This window comes from Anser anser (assembly GCF_964211835.1).
Source record: "Anser anser genome assembly, chromosome: 3".
Taxonomy (NCBI): domain Eukaryota; kingdom Metazoa; phylum Chordata; class Aves; order Anseriformes; family Anatidae; genus Anser; species Anser anser.
In genome coordinates, this window is record NC_139722.1 from 85,872,207 (window position 1) to 85,888,541 (window position 16,335).

General features: G+C 38.0%; 1 protein-coding gene across 4 annotated transcripts; it reads left to right on the plus strand.

Annotated features, from left to right (window-relative positions):
- The first annotated feature begins 523 nt into the window (after positions 1–523).
- SLC30A6 (solute carrier family 30 member 6) lies at positions 524–15,222 on the plus strand. 4 transcript variants are annotated; one of them, XM_083832586.1, is made up of 14 exons: positions 525–720; positions 1,762–1,848; positions 3,454–3,538; positions 4,420–4,462; positions 6,941–7,006; positions 7,458–7,538; positions 8,727–8,762; positions 9,876–9,970; positions 10,824–10,872; positions 11,747–11,866; positions 12,160–12,262; positions 12,536–12,583; positions 13,172–13,240; positions 14,706–15,222. In XM_083832586.1, the coding sequence occupies exons 1-14, from the start codon at positions 571–573 to the stop codon at positions 15,201–15,203; spliced, it is 1,530 nt and encodes a 509-aa protein (XP_083688712.1). In that variant the 5' UTR covers positions 525–570; the 3' UTR covers positions 15,204–15,222. The 4 variants fall into 4 exon arrangements, with proteins under 4 accessions (XP_083688713.1, XP_083688712.1, XP_083688714.1 ...); XM_083832588.1 differs by lacking the exon at positions 525–720 and adding an exon at positions 900–1,402; XM_083832589.1 differs by lacking the exon at positions 525–720 and adding an exon at positions 930–1,457.
- Positions 15,223–16,335: the final 1,113 nt, after the last annotated feature.

Genomic DNA, 16,335 nt, shown 5'->3' on the forward strand with positions numbered 1-16,335 from the left:
TCTAATGTGGTGGTGAAGGCAGAAAGATAGAATCGAACTAAAATCCATCCACCACAGCCTGTGTAAGTGATTTATTGCAGGTGCTGTGGTGGGGCAAGAGGAAAAGAAGTTGGGAATTTCAGAAGGCTGCAAACAGAACGAGCAAAGTATGTTGTTTTCACCAAATAGATTTTTTTTTCCAAATATATATTGTAAGCACAGTATGTTTTAATGTAACTTTGTTTTCAAATTTCATTTTAGTAGTTTGTAAAAGGCCTCGAGCTTGTCTCATTGTAAGATAGCGTTGAGGGCTGTTGGGTGCAAATTAGTAGTGTCAGCTGTGCTGTAACTGTGATGTTTCTTCTGTGTATTGTCTAAGGGCACTTTTTGCTTATTCTGGAGACAAATACCCTACAACGTTACTAAAACCATCTGGTCACGTGTTTCTAATGAAGTAACCACCACCTTTGCCCTCAGGGAGCGCCCCGTACATCAACTGTGAGCGCCGCTTTTCTTGGTACGCGTGACCGGGGGCTGCCACCGGGGCTCACCCCGCAGCGGGTGCCGCGCCGCGCCCGTCAGCGGCCGTTAATGGCGGTTAGCGCCCGTCGGCCGCCTTGTGCGTCACGGCCGCTTCCGCGCAGGGCTCGGGGCTCGGCTCGTTGCCGGGACGACGGAGGGGGCCCCCCCGCCTCTTCCGGCCTCGCATGGCGCCTCTCTTCCGGCGCGGGGAGGACTATGGTGAGCCCAGCCGGCCGGGAGGCGGGGGGCGGCGGGGCGCTGCCGGGCGGGGGGCTCGCCTCGGGGGCGCGGAGGGGCTCGGAGCGGCCCGGAGGGGTCCGGAGCCCCCGCCGCCCGCCCCGCCCGCCGCCGGGCCCGCGGTGACGTGGCTGCCGGGGTCCGCCCCGCCGGCCCGGGGGGTTTCGGGGGGCTGTGGGGGGCTCCGTGTGCCGCCGGGCTCAGGGGCCGGGGGTCCCCGCGTGTTCGCAGCCTGCCGCCGGCGGCGGTGCTAGGCGAGGGGCAGGGCGCTGCTGGCACGGCGGTGCCTGCCTGGAAAGGTTTCCGGGGCGCTCCTCGTCCCGCGCGTCCCTGGTGGGGGAGCGGTCACACCGCAGCGATCTGCTGGGAAGGAGGGCAGGGAGCTGGCCTTGTGTCCCAGGGGAACCTGAGCTTGGGGTCTGTGGCACTGCTTGCCTAACTCACAGCGACAATGCGTATTTATCCGTACGCGTCAGGAGAAGCATGACATCAAATCTCTGAGTACGAGAGGGCACTTCGCTGCGAGGGTGACAGAGCACTGGAACAGGCTGCCCAGAGAGGCTGTGGAGTCTCCTTCTCTGGAGATATCCAGAACCCGCCTGGATGCCTTCATGCACAACGTGTGACCCTGCTTGCAGGGGGTTGGACCGGGTGATCTTCAGAGGTCCCTGTCAACCTCAGCCATTGTGCGAAATACCGCCGTCTTGACACGCGTGTGTGTAAGCTGATCGGGCCTGTTTAGGTGACCAGCCTGTTAGTACCTCCTTCTGTCTTGAAGTCCAGTCTGTGTTGAAGCGAAGCTTGATTCTCAGCCTTTCATCATTCTCTCACAACATGTAAAACGTAAAAACATTCAAAAAGTATTGTTGAATTTCATGTTTAGAGGCTATGTCTAGTTAATTATATCAAAGTATTACAGTAAGGTTTCTGTTACGAAAGTGGTTCATAAATGAAGGTTCCCCTTTTGCTACTTTAAACTATGGTTTAAGTAAAATATTTAATTAAGCTTCAATTTTTTTTAAGGGGACAATACATCTGTTCCGCAAATCACAGAGATCGTTGGTTGGAAAGTTAACGCATGAATTTAGGCTGGTTGCAGCAGATAGAAGGGTAAGTTTTTTTTTTGAAAATGAATAATAAAAAATGTAGCTGTGACAAGTTAAAATACATTATTAATTTAAGTGTAGTTCAAGAAATCTGTTTTAAAATTTTCTAGGCGTACTTAAAAAAAAAAAGTATTTTTTTCATTTAGTTTGGAATAGGGTTTGTGCACCCAATATTAAGATTGGTAGAGATGTAATCCGGTCTGCTATAAATATGTTTGTAGGCCAGAATGTATGGAATTGGCATTGTTATTAGTGCTGTGAATAGTGATGGTACTTTCTACTCTATTTTTAAATCCAGTTGCATTAGTTTTCATTGGATTTGTGGAAAGTTAACAGTTTTTTAACCAACATGGTGTGTGTTGTTATTTGGTTTGTGGTGCTTAATGCTTAATTTCAAATCAAAATGAAGTAATCAACAAATGCTATGGAACAGGTGTAATGTACTTGGCAGGTAAGAGTTTGTTTCATTTGGTGCAGGCAGGCTTGGAATCTGCTCTTGTGGGTTTCTGAGACTAATGAACTTCTTGCTGTGATAGATATTGTGATAATAGCTTGCATTTCGTATTTATCGAGTTAGAAATACAGATTCTCCCTGGAATTGTTCAAGGCCAGGCTGGATGGGGCTTTGGGCAACCTGGTCTGGTGGGAGGTGTCCCTGCCCATGGCAGGGAGGTGGAAGCAGGTGATCTTTAAGGTCCCCGCCAACCCAAACGGTTCTGTGATTTTGGAAAGCTATGAGAACTCTGTTTTGTTTTGAATGAGTGTCAAGAAGTCATGTGTTTCATTTGCTGTAACAAATTACTTGCCATTGGTGAATTGATGGATAAAATCTGACATGACTTTTTACAGAGTTCATTCATTTTTTCTGTTATCATTTAAGTTCTGTTATTATTTTTGGAAAATTGACCTCAAGTTTCATATGTACCATTGGGACTTAACTTTTGCGAGAGCAAGGCAGTGGAAGTAACGTGCCTTTCTGCTGGACAAACAACCTTAAAATTAACTTTATGGGGTTCCATGTGTGTTTTTTGTGGCATTATATTCCTTGTAGTGAATTTGCAAGTGAAAGATTTTCTTACTGTTAGCCTTAATACATCATGTACTTTCTGTGAAGTTGGATTTCTGTGGGTTGTCCCTCCTAATTAATTTCCCCCAGAATTGTACTTATGTTTGATGTGTTCAGTAGAACTGAAAGCTGGAGATGCACAGATGTTTTCGGGAGCTAAGTTCAAGCATAAGGAATGGAACCCACTTCAGTCTTTCAGCTGTTCCTTCAGGACTAAGGGCAGGAAATAGATAGCTGTATAATTCTGTCTTCAAAACTCACACAGTGTGTGTGATAAGAAAATGCAAATATTCTATAGGTGTGATTTTTAAGACCAAAAAGCTATTACAAGCAGAACACAGAATGGTGTTTAAAAATGAGTTTTGGGACAATCTGTAAAATTAAAACAGAATACGAGATTGTTGCACATTGCTGGGAAGGAGGGATGGAGGGAGAAGACTGCTTGCATGTTGAAGTACTACAATATTGTTTTTTAAAACAAGATTCAATTTTTGTCTTGTCCATTTTGGAAGATGTAAAATATGTTTTTATTCTCATCAACAGTCCTGGAAGATCTTGCTGTTTGGTGCTATAAATTTAATATGTATTGGCTTCCTGCTCATGTGGTGCAGCTCTACGAACAGCATAGGTAGGTGGCTCTCTTGCACTGAGGCTGTGAAAAACTACCACGTTTCTTCACTTACGAAGTTCCAATGTACTAAAAAAGCACATAGTGGAGTTAGGTGACTGCACAGCCAGGTTTGGACAGGGCCTCCTTTTGATGTCCCACAGTCAGTTGAGAAGCATTTCTTGCAGACAGGTGTAAGTGGTTGAAAGATCTTCCAAGTGTGTGAGGTTTTCCAGACCTGCTCATATTTTTTTCCTATGTGGTACCCTCTTTAAGATTGCAGGAAGTAGACTTCTAAACTAGTTCTCAAACCTGTTCCTTATGTAAGTAGTACTAGTGACATAGAGGGATCCTCACTTGCAGTTGAATGAAGGCATTTGTAGTATGGCTAAAGCCTTCTTCAATTTCAGGAGCGTCTCTTTTTAATATTTTCTATTATGTCCTGCTTTTGTAGAGGGGCTCCAAGATGCTCCCTATCATCAGTACTGAAAGTAGAATGTCCGATATTTTACTTTGCGACATAGGTTGGAAAAGCAAAACAAGTAGAAATGCTGTTGAACCTACTTTTTCCTGCAATAACACGCATAAGAGATTTGCTTTGAGGAGGGTGTGTTGCTAGAAGGTCTCCTGACTTTTCTGATTTTAAATTCTTAGTCGCAGCAATTTATTCTTGGTAGCCGAATACCTTATGTAGCTGGGCATTATTACATACTTTATTACAAGTAGGATTGCCATAATCAAACTGTTTATGAAGTGAAATATATTGTGTGTTCAGAACATTTATATTTACATTACACATACAAAAGACAGACTTGCAGGTGTAAAGATGCAGTAGAGGGACTTAACAGAAGAATGTAAGTGATTGAAAAATTGTATTAAGTTTAAATGCTTGCTTTTTACAGCTTTAACTGCTTACACATACTTGACAATCTTCGATCTTTTCAGGTGAGTTTTTTTCCCATTTAATCTTACAGTTCATTTGTGCCTGTCTTTGTGTATTTCTATACATACCAAATTTATTTACAAACACATTCTGTTTAGAATCATCACTATCTGGTTTAAATGTAGGTTATGTGAGTATAAAACTGTACATCACAATAAGCAGATGATGAGAAACACCGTAGCTGTATGGACAGTGATTAGTAACTAATCCATTTGGTTGTGGATTTCTATATGCAGATAGCTAACGACATGAATGAGAACCTAGCATCAATCTGTCATCTGGTGTTTCACTCAGAACATCTCCCTAGTGCCACAGTCATTGGTTCTGAAGTATCCCTTGACTTTAACTTCAGGAAACAAAATCTTTCTAGACAAATAGAACACTATTTCTATTCCAGAATATGGCAAGAGATAGATCCCACGTTCTTCCAATAAGGTTGTTAAAATAAAATCTCTGTATAAGGAATGTCAGCTGCAGTCTGTTTAGACCGGTTTCTAAAGACTAATACTGTAATTTTCCTACTTGCTATTGAACGATACCTATAGCATTTTTTTTTCTGTTCCCCTAACAAAATGTTAAAGCTATTTTAAGTGTGAAAATTCTGGACACTTCTGATAATATTGGTAATAAGACATTAAATACATTCAGTTCTCATCTGATGCTGGCTGGTAGCAGTGATTGGGAAATAAACTGCAAAAAACGCAGTCATTTTTTTAATGATTAAGCCATGTTATTTTCATTGCTAACTTACAGAAAAATATGGATCAGTTATCCACAGAGACTATTTTTCACACTAAATACCATAGTTTATCTGACTGATAGCGAAATAGCGAAACATTTGTCACTGTACTTCATATTTGTATAGAATACTATTTTTTAATTTTAGGAGAAGATGGTATAGCCCTAGCACTATGATATATTAGGTTAATAGGGAATAGACTAGAAGATTATTCTAACAGTATTCTAAGAGTAAACTCTTTCAAGAGTTTTAGCTTGCTGTAAGGGTGAACAATGCTCAGTTATTCTGCTGCAAAAACAGATTTCATGTTCTTTCATTTTTGTCATCTTACTGGAAATTTATGACAGTCTTACTGAGTATATGACTGCTGTTTTGTATACGAGCAGTAGTAGTTCCTCTGCTTTTGCTTGTACTCCAAGCAGCTGTGGTTCAGATTGTGAGGGTGTGATTGTTCAGCACCTATGGGGATGACTTCTTGATTCTGTCTGATTTAACATTGTCATTAAGAAAGGGCTGCATAAAGTCACAGACTGTGCTGATTCCACATGAGTATCAATAAAAAAAAATAAAGGGGTCAATAGTGGAAAAATAGGCGGAGAAAATAAGACTCATGCTTGAAGAATTCAGGCTAGTACCATGGGGATAAAAATAATTTGAATTTCAGACATCCAGCATGAGGGAGAAACTTGGAAAGAAAAAAGCAAGAGACCTGTAGCTGTCTGAGAATGGCCATTTAGATTAGCGCTGTGTGGAGAGGAGTGCAGCCAAAAAAGTAAATCTGTTCTGGCTACACATGTAGATACATTATACTGTGGAAAAAGAAGGCAGTACTTTGCATAGTGCGAGACTTACTCTTGAGTGCTAGATCTAATTCATGATATATCCTTAAAAGAAGGGTTTAATGGAAAGTTTTCTTCTCTTTTTGAGTAAGTGACACAAATATGACAGTCCTGTCATCTTGCATAACACGTTCCTTCTCATTTTAATGGCCTTTCTCAGGTTACATATTTCTAGGCAAGTTCATAAAGTACAAGTTAGTGTTTACCGGTTGTGTATTTTGTTAATTTCAGAGGCTTTTGCTGTGTACTCTTCATTAAAATGTGTTACCAAACAGTATGAAAAGGATTTTCTCACACCACCTTTCCCTATTAGTCAGATACAGTCCTGGCCTCCTGTTCTCCAGTTTCCTTTCAGAGGAATTCATGGAGTGCACGCAAAAAAAACCCAAAAAAACAAAAAACAAACAAACAAAAAAAAACCACTAGTTGTGCTGTTGTGTTTCAGGACTTCAGTGGCCTGCATTGCATTTGGGGTTATGGTAAACTTGAGTTAGGCTAAGTGATATTCTGTGTGGAAGAAGGTTGGTGGCAGCCTTTGGAAGGTGAGCCGTTAAGTACAGCATTAGGCCATCTCCTGATATCAAGAATTAGAATGACTTACCATTTTGCTAAATTATTTGCTGCCTATTTTATGGGGACAGCTGAGATGTCATTGCAATCCCAGTTTCGTTTCCAAACCCCATCATCTCTGGATTCATTGGAACCCGCATTGTGATAGTGGTGGAAGGGTTGAGTTCATCATACGATGAACTTAAGAAGATTCGTTTATTCATTTCTGGTGGCTGAAGTGTATGTTTGTACTAATTTATAGTAGCAAACTATGATCTAAAATATGAACAATTTTATAATTTGTAAAGGTAACAGTTGTTTATCACAGTCTAATTCTCCCCTGTTTTTTTCAGTTTGATAACATGTCTAATAAGCTATTGGGTAATGATGAAGAAGCCCAGTCCAGTCTATTCATTTGGGTAAGTGCTAATAACAAGATTCAGTATTTGATAATACAGGATTTGATTCACCGTTGATCATCCTTGCCTGTATTCTGTAACAGCCATGACAAACAATACATGTGTAATGAGCATAAATATTAAAGAGACCCAAGATTGGTTGTGTAAAGAACAGTTGCAGAATAGTAAGAGATGAGGGCAGGAACAGCAAAAAGAATTAAGAATCCATAATTTTAAGCTGGAAGTTATGGTCTTTTCTCAGAACAAAGACTTGTTTCTGATAATTGGATTCTTGTTTTAAACGAAATTAAAAAGTTATGCCTACTCCATGACTTTTCAGTTTCTCCTCATCTATCTCCACTTGACAGAATTAGTTATAGTAGGTCGGTTCCCCTTGTTCTTGCACAGACCAGAATGCATGCGATGAATTGTTGAGCTTTCACTGTTTCTAAACTTAATTCTTAAATTTCAGGTTTGAGAGGTTTGAAGTTCTAGCTGTATTTGCTTCTACGGTTCTAGCACAACTTGGTGCTCTTTTTATATTAAAAGAAAGGTAGGGATATGTACCTTTTTTCTTTGATTTTTTTTTTCTTGTATGAGAAGAAAGTCCATGTTGAGCAAAAGCAAATGTGTTCTACAAATGCTATCTGTAGTGACATATTGTAGAAAAAAAATCAGATTTTTTTAAATCCTGCTGAACCTTACTGCTAATTTATATTGATTACACTACATGGAGACCTTAAATAAAATAATAGGATTTGGTAAATGTAATTAAACAACTTCCAAGGAAAAGACTCCATATTCTTAGGAATTGCTTTTTCTTAACACTGTTAGGGACTTGATGTAACTGTTGACTTTTTAAGTTAACTGCTAAAGAAAAGTTTTTTTTTTCCCTTCGGTTATATCATGAAGTAAAGCAATTTCATAATGTATTAAGGATCCAAATGTTTAATCAGCTTCAATAGTTCTCAACATTAGCTAAAGCATTAATTTAACCTACAAATTGTTCAAAATGTAGATGGTATTTTGCCTTAAAAACTACTTAATTCTTTAAATTTTTTTTTTGACATCTGGAATTTAAAACTGAGGCAGTTTACCTTCCCTTCTCCTCTTCATATTTTCTTTATAAAGGGATATGTTAACAACTTAGCAGCGTTACAATATAGGTAGACCTGTTGCACCACTGGAATTAATTTAATAATAATGAGCCTCCAGGCTTTCTAACATCAGTTTTAGGGAATTCCCAAAACTTAAGGTAGGTTTTTCTTTGTTACAGCAGCAGGTTATTTCTTATTTTACTAGCGCATAAATAAATAAATAAAACACATTGTATCTCCACTACAGAATCCAACATCTGTTTTATTTGGCCTTGCTTAGTAAGAAGCTTCAAGTCAGGGATTTCAAACTTTCTTTGTTTTGCTTTCCAGCAGTGGTGGTGGCAGTAGCAGTATTTTCTGGCATGTTCATTTACAAGCATCCTTTTACTGTGTAGGCAATACTTAAGATAGCTAGCACCTATGTGGCATGTATGGAAATGGTTGGAAAATCTAGATTATTACTCCATCTTACCAACAGGTTAAACTAGTGTGCTTATTTGAGTAATTATTTTTTTCCAACACTGTATCCATCAGTTTTATTGATGAATGGCAGCTAATTAGCCATTTCAGAATACAAAAAGTATGCTTCAGGTGTCAAGGTTTTATTGTCTGAATGTAACTTGAATTTTCAATTGCTTTTGTAGTGCAGAGCGGTTTCTGGAACAGCCTGAGATACACACGTAAGAAATTTTTGACATGTACAATGATAGGCTTTTCAGTGTCCCTTTGTATATCTAATTCTTAATCTAGCATATGTTAATTATGACGAGTACATTCATCACCAAACTGGTTTTGGTACCTTACTATTTGTTTTGAACTATGTGCAAGCTATATTGTAAACAGTTTCTTTTAAGGTACAGTTTAAATGTAATCTATATCTTTTCATAAATAATGATTTAGATACATGTTGCTGGTTTTGATAATTTAATTATTCCTATGTTTTAATGTGGTTTCTTGAGGACATTAGGCATTTGTTATTAGTTTTTGTCTCCCTATAATTTGACAACATTTTGAAGATAGTAAGTTAATGTGATTTTTTTATTTTTTTAACATTTGGAGGTTGAGTAGAGAAGAGAAAGTCGAGTTACTGCTCACATTGTAGGAAAAACTGTGTGAGCTCAGCAGTTACCTTTTTACATAGAGTACAGTCTGGCTGACTGCCCTCTGGGCACGTTCATAGTTTGGAAAGAGTTGTGGCCTCTGCTGCCTCTTGCTAACTCACAAATTAGGAGGCCTAGTATGTTGGGGGAAGGATACCGGGATCGTTAGGGAACTGGACACTGGACGTATTGCAAAGGTGATGACAACTGCAAAGAACATGGGGAAAGGAGGAGAAGGTGTTGATGTATGGTGAAGTTGTAATTCTCCTAGGAAAGGGTGGAGACATAAGGCATAATTCTATAGGAAACAAGGCTGAGGAGACTGTATTTATATCTTCAAAGGACAAATGTGTGTGTATACCTGCATATATATGTATATACCTGTGTGTGTACACAGATATATGCAATTAGGTAAGAACAGTTACTCAACACTATGAAGATTGTGTTCAGCTTAATGTGGTAACACAAGTATGATGTACAGTGTTTGGTGATCTCATATATCCCCCTGAAATGCTAATATGCTGCCAGGTATTAGACCTTGTGCTAATTTATCTTACTCTCCATTTTCATGCTCAGTGAAAGATACCAAGCAAAGTATTTTGATATTGTTAGTATTAATTATAGTTTGATTTCACATATTGTAATGGTAATGTGAAATTAAGATGCATCTTTTTTTTTCTTTTCCTCCCTTAGGGGGCGACTGCTGGTTGGTACTTTCGTGGCTCTCTTTTTCAACTTATTTACAATGCTTTCCATTAGGAATAAGCCTTTTGCTTATGTCTCTGAAGGTATGTGATAAATTCATCTGTACTGAGAATTATGAAAAGGTTTTAATGTTGCTATTATAATCAACCTAAAACTAGTCTGATAACTTTCTTAACTAGCAGGTATAAGTTGCTATAACCTCCATAAATACCCCTTAATGCAATTTTGAATTGTTTTTCAAATTTCATCACTGGTTTGCTTACATGACTCAGAGTAGTATTTAGGTAGTACTGATAAACTGAGTGATAAATGCTGCAGTACCCCTAATTTTCTGTCTTCTAAATTCAACCAGTGAAGGTCATCATTCAGATTTCAGATTTTAATTTAAGAACATTTTATTGATTTATTAATGGATTAAAAATAAATGAATGTAGTAATTCATCTTAATAGCCCTTTTACCTGGAACTTTTCACTGTGAAGGAGACTTGTGATCATTCTCACTAGCTGTTGGGGGATTGCTGAGCATTGTGAAAATGTGTGAAGTTCTCTTTTTTTCCATGGTGTTCCATGTGTTTTGTCATATGTAATGCTTCATTTCAGTGAATATAGTTTAGGTTACGTTGTTTGTAGATATAATTACTGTATGTGTATTATATTTTACCTAATATAAAGATAGTTGTTGATTATAAACTGCAATTATGTTTGTATTTAAACAGTTCTTAATCAATAATTAATTGTTCAATAATCAGTTATTATATGAAACAGGCATTTTACTTACTGCCTGGAAAAGTCAGACTTTGCTTTATCTCATGTGACAGTGAATCTGTTGAGATAAATTTATTCGTTTATGGAGTCTTAAGTTATTCTCTTAAAATAAAACTTGATTTTGAAATTGATTGCTTTACTTATAGTCATTTTATGAATTTTCTTTTGCAGCTGCCAGCACAAGTTGGCTTCAAGAGCATGTTGCAGATCTCAGTAGAAGGTAATTCTTTGTAATGTTTTTCAGAATTGTTAGCTTCTGGAAGGCAATGTTGTTTCTGGTTGTGTATAATAGCAGTTTTAAACACATTCTGAGACGTGAACTGTTGTATTTTAGAGTTTTTAAAATAGCTTTGTCTGTTGTAGATCTAGTGTAGGGACTCCAGTTCAAACATCATCTCTCACGTTACCCAGATGTGTCAGTTTAATAGAAATACATCTTTCTACATAACCTTCCTGTTGAATGCATTCAGTGCATTGCATGTAATTCTTGAATAAGGTGACAGAAGCTAGCTTTGTTTGGTACAGACTTGAACTGCATTCTCAACAAGTGTTACCTGTCTGATCAATATATCTTAGAGTAATTTAATTTTAGTTACGTGGTGGGGTTGGCAAGCAACTGGGATGATTGCAGCTTAAATGTGATAAGTGAAATAGCCTACTTGCTGAAACATAGCTATGGAAGTTCCTCACCTGTCTGTCAGGAAAGTGGAAAGTCTGTGTCTTCCAGGCACTGAATCAGTGTTTCTCATTCATCACCTGTTAACTCTCAGGCTGTACTGTTATCTGAATGCAGGATAACACGATTTGCAAAATATTTTTGTCAGATAACAGAAGTGTTTACTTTTAGCCAACACGTCCTTTTGAGTATTGATGCTGTCAGTATGAAAATAAGAATGTCAAACCATATTGTATAATGTTAAGTATAAGCAGAATTAGAAGGGCTTTTAGGGTCCTCAGAGCCATCATTTGCTGTGACTGCAAGGTGTATTTAATGTCAAATTCTGAACTAAAGAGTGTAACTCCTACGGGTTTTGAAGTACTGATGAACAACTAGCTGACCACAGCTTGCTTGCTTGTTTTTTTGTTTTTTACAGTATTTGTGGAATCATCCCAGGATTGAGCAGCATCTTTCTGCCACGAATGAACCCTTTTGTCTTGATTGATATCGCTGGAGCTTTAGCTCTTTGCATTACGTATATGCTCATTGAAATCAAGTATGTATAGTTGTTTGATGAAGTTCCTTTTATATCCTCTCTGTGGGAAACTGCATTTTTTTTATCTGAAAGGAATGATCTCATCAAAAGCTGTACTATGTATGTTTGGGATTGCGACTATTTGAATATATTTGGCATTTTTCAAAGATACGTAGTTCAGATGAAGGTTAGCGTATGTATTGTTCTCTATGTGTATATAATTTGAAAGAATTAAAAAAAAAAAAAGAAAAATTCCTTATGCCTTTCAGTAACTTAAGTACCTGTTTTTTCATATTGTTTTTCTTTCTCTCTAGCAATTACTATGCTGTAGACACAGCCTCAGCTATAGCAATTGCTTTGATGACTTTTGGTACCATGTATCCCATGAGTGTCTACAGTGGGAAAGTACTACTCCAGGTAAGGCAGTGTTGCAAAACAGTATTTTTTGTTTGTTTGTTTCATTTTTGTTAAATGCCCTTATCTGTTCTAAGGATATGTATGGGAGATATTCTAAGGAGAATATATGGTAAAGGGCCAAAGGAAGGGCAGTAGAAGTAGGTATCATGAACTTACAAGAATGTTATTATGTAATGCCATTGGTCTTTAGGTAGAGGGGATTTAAAGGATCTCTTACTGAAACAGCACCAATTAATCTTTATTGTAACTTTTTTCTTTTTTATTTGTTTAAAGACAACCCCACCTCATGTGTTTGGCCAGTTAGATAAACTTCTTAGAGAGGTAAGTTGGTGTATAATACATGACACAGCATGCACAGCCAATGTTAAATAAGCATTCAGAAATACAAAAAGATTTTGTGAGTGAGTAGTCCAAGAAAATCCATAAGGAATCTTTAATATTTTTTTTTCTGCATGTAGAAAATGTGGAGCTTATTATCTAAGATGAATAGTGTCACACAGGTGTCTGGAACACATCCATTAAAGCAGTGCAGGTTTTTGGTTGTGTTTTTTTGTTTTGAGTTTAAGAAGAGATTTACCAACATGATTTGGAGGAAAAAAAGAAGTGAAGAACACTTTCCATACAGCATGTGAAGTTGAGAAAATGTTGCAGTTAGACAGCGAGAGTTACCTAAACTTGAGTTACTTAAATCCACTTTTCTGATGGATTTGGATGTTTACAGATACCACAAGTACAGTAGATAAACATCAGCGGCACCATCAACAGACTTGTTCCATTCTGCAGTCTGGAGGCTTTTGTTTCATTACTGAAAATGTTGTTATTCAGCTACATGAACAAGTATATCGCTAAAACAATTTGAAACATTAGTTCTAACTATTTTAATATTTCTGTATATTTGTGGAAAATTAGGTTTCAACCTTGGATGGTGTCTTGGAAGTTCGAAATGAGCATTTCTGGACGTTAGGTTTTGGCAATTTGGTAAGTTATGTCTTTATCGTCTTGTAAAAAAAAGTGTTGGTTACTACTTCTAGTTTTTTATTTAAATGAAGTAAGATATTTCTTTTTTATTAAAAAAAAAAAGATCCAGTCAATACTCAGTCCTCCCCTGTGACTTATTGCAAAACTTATCTTCCCCCACCTTGTATTTTTTAAAGCTTTATTATTCCTGTGTATTACAGCTCCGAATCAGAGCATGTATTTTGCAACTTTAGAATTTCGCTTGTATTTTGGCAATGAAGAAAACACCACACATTAGTGAAGCATTTTTCAAAACATGCACTAGTTTAAATCCTCTCTGAGGGGAGAAGAAAACTGTAAACCTTCAGGTGCAAAAGGTCTGCAATAGAATCATATTTTCAGCATTTCTGGGGAACGGGGAAAAAAAAGCCAATTACAGCAGTATATTGATATTCTACTGAAAGAAATGGAGGCTTTTTTGTCATATGGAATGGTAACACAGAACTCGGTCATTCCTGAGTTGATGCAGGTATGTTGTGACAGCCAGAAAATTAAGACTGTTAGAATTTATTTTTCTACTTCTGAATTCTTTCAGTATGCTACTTTTTGGGGGTGGGGAAAGAAGAAAAGTGGAGGGACTCTTCTGTCATGCTACTGTGCAGATTGCCTTCAGTTTATTATTTTGTCGCTCGAAATACTGGATTACAGCATTTCTGGGTTGATCAGACCTTTGCATGTATGTTTACCTGTCAGCATCTAGACTGTAGTAGCAACTTCCAGAGACTTGGATATGCTGTCAGCTGCCCAGTCTGATGTAAAAATGCCCTGTATAGCACAAGCTGTGAACCACATTCTTTGTTCGATACAAAATGGAATAGGAAGCAAGGCGTTCGGTTTTGTGCCCTGTTTTATTCTGCAGCAGTAGTTTGAGGTGAAGGAGATGATGTAATTGAGAGGTAGGCAGGGGCAGCCTACCCTACCATTTCCTGGCATTTTCCTCAGGAGAAGCTCTTAGTCTGTTTTGTAAGGGGCAGTGCCTCTGTTCTTGCTAATGGTCCCGATTTGAGTGCATCTCCCATGCATGTTGTCTTCTGTCCGCTCCAGCAGCACAGTGATTACGCGTTCTCCTGAATTTGGAATGTGGAGTTTGTCTGCGCTTTTTTCTTCTTTTGGACCTTGTTTTAACCAGTTGTTGCCTTTTGTTTTCCTGCCATTGCGTGTTGTATTTTATAGTTTGGTTTCAAGACTCGTAACTTTTCATGAATGATGATCTTGATGTGTTTGTAAGAGGTTAACACATTAGCAAAGATCAAAATCTGCCCTGATTTTGGAATTATTTAATATGCTTTCCAGTTTAGTCAGTAGTCTCCACTGAGAAAGGTCTTCGCATAGTTCTCTGCAGGACGACTTACCTCTTCTTGAATGCATGTGGAGAAGCTTCGCTGAAGTGACAGTTAACAGGCAACTTATTTTTATCGTTTTCTAGGCTGGATCAGTACATGTCCGAATTCGGAGAGATGCAAATGAACAAATGGTACTTGCCCATGTCACTAACCGATTATACGCGTTGGTCTCTACTTTGACTGTTCAGATTTTCAAAGATGACTGGATCAGACCTACCTTATCATCTGTGCCTATTGCAAACAATATGCTGAACCTTTCAGATCATCATATTATTTCAATGCCATCTTTGAAAGCTGCTGACAACTTGAACCCTATTACATCTACTCCAGCTAAGCCCAGCAGCCCACCACCAGAATTTTCTTTCAATACGCCAGGCAAAAATGTGAATCCAGTTATCCTTTTAAACACTCAGACGAGGCCCTATGGATTGGGCCTTAATCACGGATCCACACCCTACAGCAGTGTACTCAATCAAGGATTTGGAATACCAGGAATGGGAGCACAGCAAGGATTCAGAACTGGTTTTACAAATGTCCCAAGCAGATATGGAACAAATACTCGTGGTCAACCTCGACCATAATAAACACCATTATTTATTGTACTTAAGGGTATTGACTTAATTCTTTTATTACCCAATTTTTATAAACATTTGGAATGTCAGAACATTCTAAATGGCTGGGAACAAGTGCATTGTTCATATTCATGAAATGGTTAAATTGCCTTTTTTTTTTTTCCTTTGCATCAGCAATAGCCTGTGTAATGCCACAAATGTTTTCCAGACTTACAATACTTTACAGGTAGCTTTTATAGTGTGTCTACTTTTATTCAGCTTTTAATTCGCTTTCCTTTTTTTCCCCGATAAAGTATTAAGATATAGCACAGCTCTGTAAGAGAGTAAAATTGTGACCAGGTAATGTTTCTTCTAATGAGAACTGCTTACTGGATGTTGAATGGCTGAGAGAGTAAGAAATTGCAGAAGTGCAATACTCAGTTTTTAAGGATGCTTTGATTGCTGTATTAAGTCATCTTTTGGCAAAGTCACAATTACTTTTCCCAGGGCTGCAAAAATCCATCAATATTCCATCAATATTCATATTGTGACCATTGTGAAGACAATCTGGTACTTCAGATTCTAATTAACTTTATGAGACAATGTTTTTACATTTTTTGTTGATGCCTTTATGGAAATTCCAATGGTTCAGCAACTATTTTCTAGTTGTAAGCATTCCATATTCATCTCTGATATTTCTTTTTTGATCTAATTGCAAAATTACTTAGCAATATAGTGGGAAATAAAGGATTTCAAACTTAAGATTTTACAAGCACCTCTTTTTTACAATTAACCCTACTTAAGATACAGAACAGATACCTGTTTTGTTTCTGAAGCCAGTATTTCATTTTTCAGTATGGAAAGTATTCTTCAATTTGATTGTGACTTTGTATTTTTCCTCTTTGTATTTTTCCTGTAGTTTCAGGAGGAAAAAAATATCTACTTATATGCCTGGTTTATATCCAGCGTACTGTCAGTGATCACAGACGGTTCTTACTGTCAGTGCTAGAGTGCTTAACCTTTGGGGCACCCTGTGAATAGGACTCCCTAACTTGTCTCTGCCTTTGCATTATTGTTCTGCCATGCATCTAGAAGGCCATGTTTCTTCACAGCCTTTCTCAAAGAGCTCTTAGCTCTGGTTGCTTTTTTTTCACTGCTCCTA

What these genes read in the sequence shown, in the direction of transcription:
- SLC30A6 (XM_083832586.1), top strand. Translation starts at nt 571, where the DNA reads ATGGCGGTTAGCGCCCGTCGGCCGCCTTGTGCGTCACGGCCGCTTCCG. An exon ending in CCGGCGCGGGGAGGACTATG is followed by an intron (nt 721 to 1,761) that starts GTGAGCCCAGCC and finishes ATTTTTTTTAAG; the next exon opens with GGGACAATACATCTGTTCCG. An exon ending in TGGTTGCAGCAGATAGAAGG is followed by an intron (nt 1,849 to 3,453) that starts GTAAGTTTTTTT and finishes TCTCATCAACAG; the next exon opens with TCCTGGAAGATCTTGCTGTT.